General features: G+C 31.2%; 1 protein-coding gene across 1 annotated transcript; it reads left to right on the forward strand.

Annotated features, from left to right (window-relative positions):
* Positions 552–1,723, forward strand: LOC105171190 (PLAT domain-containing protein 3-like). The gene is made up of 2 exons (XM_011092222.2): positions 552–729; positions 916–1,723. Exons 1-2 carry the CDS (start codon positions 664–666, stop codon positions 1,378–1,380), a joined length of 531 nt encoding a protein of 176 aa, XP_011090524.1. The 5' UTR covers positions 552–663; the 3' UTR covers positions 1,381–1,723.

Consider the following 3,334-nt stretch of genomic DNA (forward strand, 5'->3'; position numbering starts at 1 on the left):
TCTTTATAGGAAAATAAGCTTAATCAACAGGCCAGTAAGTTCATTACTATGATTAGATATTTTTTATTTTATATTAATTATTAATTTTTTAAATTATCTAATAGTTTAAGAAAATTAGAAATGTATTTTTGCTAAAAATAATTTGGACTTGTCAATCTAACATAATAAATAAATATATTTTTAATTATAAATAACAAATTAAAAAAGCTCGACCTTACTATTATGTACTTGAGCCCAAACTTAAACGAAAAAAAGGTTGAACTTGTCGAGCTTGAAAGTTTTGAGCTCGTAGAGCTTGAGCTAAAAATTTGAACTAGAAGTTTTTTGCCCGACTCGACTCGAGCTCAACTTATTTACACTTTAATTGAATTTACAACTTTATTTTAAAATTTTAAAAAAAAGAAAAAAATAAATAAATAATTGATAAGATCCACGACTTGCCTTAAAACTATTAGAAATTTTAAAAAAAAAGTTTCTATTTTTGTTTCATTATTAAAATAAATAAGCCACTGACTCCCATCTACCCCAATCACGTTGAAATCAACATCATTTCCACCGGTCACTACACATTATCTCTTACTTTATTTGCTACATTTTCTCCCAATATATAAACTAGTTATCATCATCCAGGGAGAAAGGTTGGGTGTATACAGAGCAGCAGCCATGGCAGCCAATCATCTCTTCATCCATCTTCTCATCCTCCTCTCCGTCTTCACCTTCTGCAGATCTGTAAGTTTTTCTGTTTTTTTTCGCCGTACGATCTCATCAGTTTCAACAATCTCTGCTGCTTTAGATTCAAACTTCGCACACCCGAATGTGAAGATCTCACAGAATAATCATTTGGTTCTTGAATATTGGTATTTTTTTTTGTTTTTTCCTATGTCAACATTGAGTAAAAATGTGGGGGAAATGCAGGACGATCCGGATTGTGTGTACACGGTTTACGTGAGGACGGGGTCGATCATAAAGGGTGGGACCGACTCCAATATCAGCTTAACTCTCTACGATGCCGAGGGCTACGGGATCAGGATCAACAATCTGGAAGCGTGGGGCGGGCTGATGGGCCCGGGTTACAACTACTTCGAGAGGGGAAACCTCGACATCTTCAGCGGCCGAGGCCCGTGTTTGACCGGCCCGGTTTGCGCGATGAACCTCACATCTGACGGAACGGGCTCCGGTCACGGGTGGTACTGTAACTACGTGGAGGTAACCACCACCGGGATCCACCAGCAGTGCGCTCAGGTGCAGTTCACGGTGGAGCAGTGGCTGGCCACCGATACGTCGCCGTACGAGCTCACCGCCATCAGGAACTACTGTCCGTCGGACAAGAAGAACCGGGTAATGGACGGTTCCGATTCGTCTTTGTTGTCTGTCATGTAGGAGGGTTTCGGGCTCCGAGTATTGGGTCGGAGTATCCGAACCCGTTCCGGGTTTCTTTTTTCGTTTGCCTTTGTCCCACTTGAGTGTTGGTGAATTTTGGGTCGGGTCGTCAATCAGAATATTGTAGGGTAAGTCAGATAAATAAAAGAGAATGAACCAAAATGCCCTTTTTGGTTAAAAGGGCGTTCCCATGGTTTCTTGAATAATTACCTCTCCTGCTTTCCTCTGTATTTTCTTGGGATGCTTTGCGCCGTTTTTTGTTCCTTTCTTTTTTTCGCTGTTGAATGCAAAATCGTTTGTTTGTACAAAATCACGATTTTATGGCTATTTGGACTTTTGATTAGTGCCGATTCAAGTCGACTCCAGTCGAATATATTATTATTAAAGCTTGTTTGAATTATTATTATTGAACTTTTAAAAATTTAAAAATATATTTGAATTTAATTTAACTATTAATCTAATCGGGGTTATAAAAAATAAAATTATAAAAAAATTGAACGAGGTGGATAAAAAAAATAAAAAATAATAAAACAATGTTCAATTAGTTCATAAAAATTTATTTTTTTAAGAAATAAGTAAAAAGTTAAATTTATTATTGATAAGAACATTTTTGTTATTCTACTATAAAAAAATAATAAAAAACTAACGGTGATTAATAGATTGGCTAGTTGTTAGACAACCGTTAAATAATAAAATCATCTATAATTTTTCAAATAATGAGAGAGTATTCGAAATTATACTAAATTTCAGAAGAGATTGCTATAATTTATCCTAAAATAATTTCATTCTATTACTTGCAATTCATTACTAATTGCCAATTGTGTGGACAATATCAACTAAAGAATGACAATTTTCCATTGTCTTTTAATTTTTTTATGTATATCATCATAAAAATAATATTCAAATATAATTCATTTCGCAGCATATAAGATTAGAATATCAATTAGGTTAAAGTAATAATATTATAGCATATTGATACAACGTAATTGGACAAAACTTAATTATGTCATCCAGTTATTATTGTAATTATAATATAATTAATTTTTTTATTTTAATATTAATTATATGATACGTATAATTAATTATTTATAATTATTTGAATGTAATGGGATAGTATATTTTATATGAAAAATTATTTAAAAAATATAATATAAATATAAATCAAATAATATCCATGTGAAAAATGCAAGCATCCCCCTAATATCCACAACATTAATTATTTTTTATTTGAATGTAATGGGATTCGAAGTAAACTTTGGGAACATGATTTTACTGTTTAAGGTTAGCATGGAGATGTGTTTGTGGACTAGAAAAGGCCATATAGCACGTGGAACACTTTTATGATTCAAAGTAGGTAGTTGTGAGGGTTCATATTTATAGCTGGCTTTTGTCGGCAATCCTTTTGTCTTCTATATCACAAGCGCATAAAGGATCGTTTAGTTTTATATAAGGATCGGGTTACAAATGGATTGGGTTGAAAATGAGTTTATTAACATAATACCCGATTCATAAAATTTTTTTGAATTTGGTTGAACTCGATAGAATTCTAGAATAATTTGTTTAAAATCATAAAAACAAAGTTAATTTATTAATGAATTTATATGTGAATGTTTTAGGTTTTACAATATAAAAGTTTTAAAATATGTGTTACTTATTTATACATTAAAATTGTCTATATATTTTTATATCATTATGTTATTTTAAAAAAATAGTATTTTTTTTTTGTATTGTATGTAGTATAAATAAATTATATACATCTTTTCGCACATGTATAAATTACTTTGTATAAGTATATATTTTGGGTGAATAGCAATTTATTCCCCTGTGATATTGAAAAAGAGTACATTATCCCCTATAAAAAAAATATAGCAATTTACCCCCTTATACAGTGAGGTAAATTACTTCATTTTAAAAAATATAGAGAAGTTAATTGCTTCATTTTAAAAAATATAGG

The sequence above is a fragment of the Sesamum indicum genome, linkage group LG9, assembly GCF_000512975.1.
Source record: "Sesamum indicum cultivar Zhongzhi No. 13 linkage group LG9, S_indicum_v1.0, whole genome shotgun sequence".
Classification (NCBI taxonomy): Eukaryota; Viridiplantae; Streptophyta; class Magnoliopsida; order Lamiales; family Pedaliaceae; genus Sesamum; species Sesamum indicum.

Coding starts and splice junctions, on each gene's coding strand:
- LOC105171190 (XM_011092222.2), top strand. CDS start 664: ATGGCAGCCAATCATCTCTTCATCCATCTTCTCATCCTCCTCTCCGTC. Junction 730..915: donor TCTTCACCTTCTGCAGATCT/GTAAGTTTTTCT, acceptor GGGGAAATGCAG/GACGATCCGGATTGTGTGTA.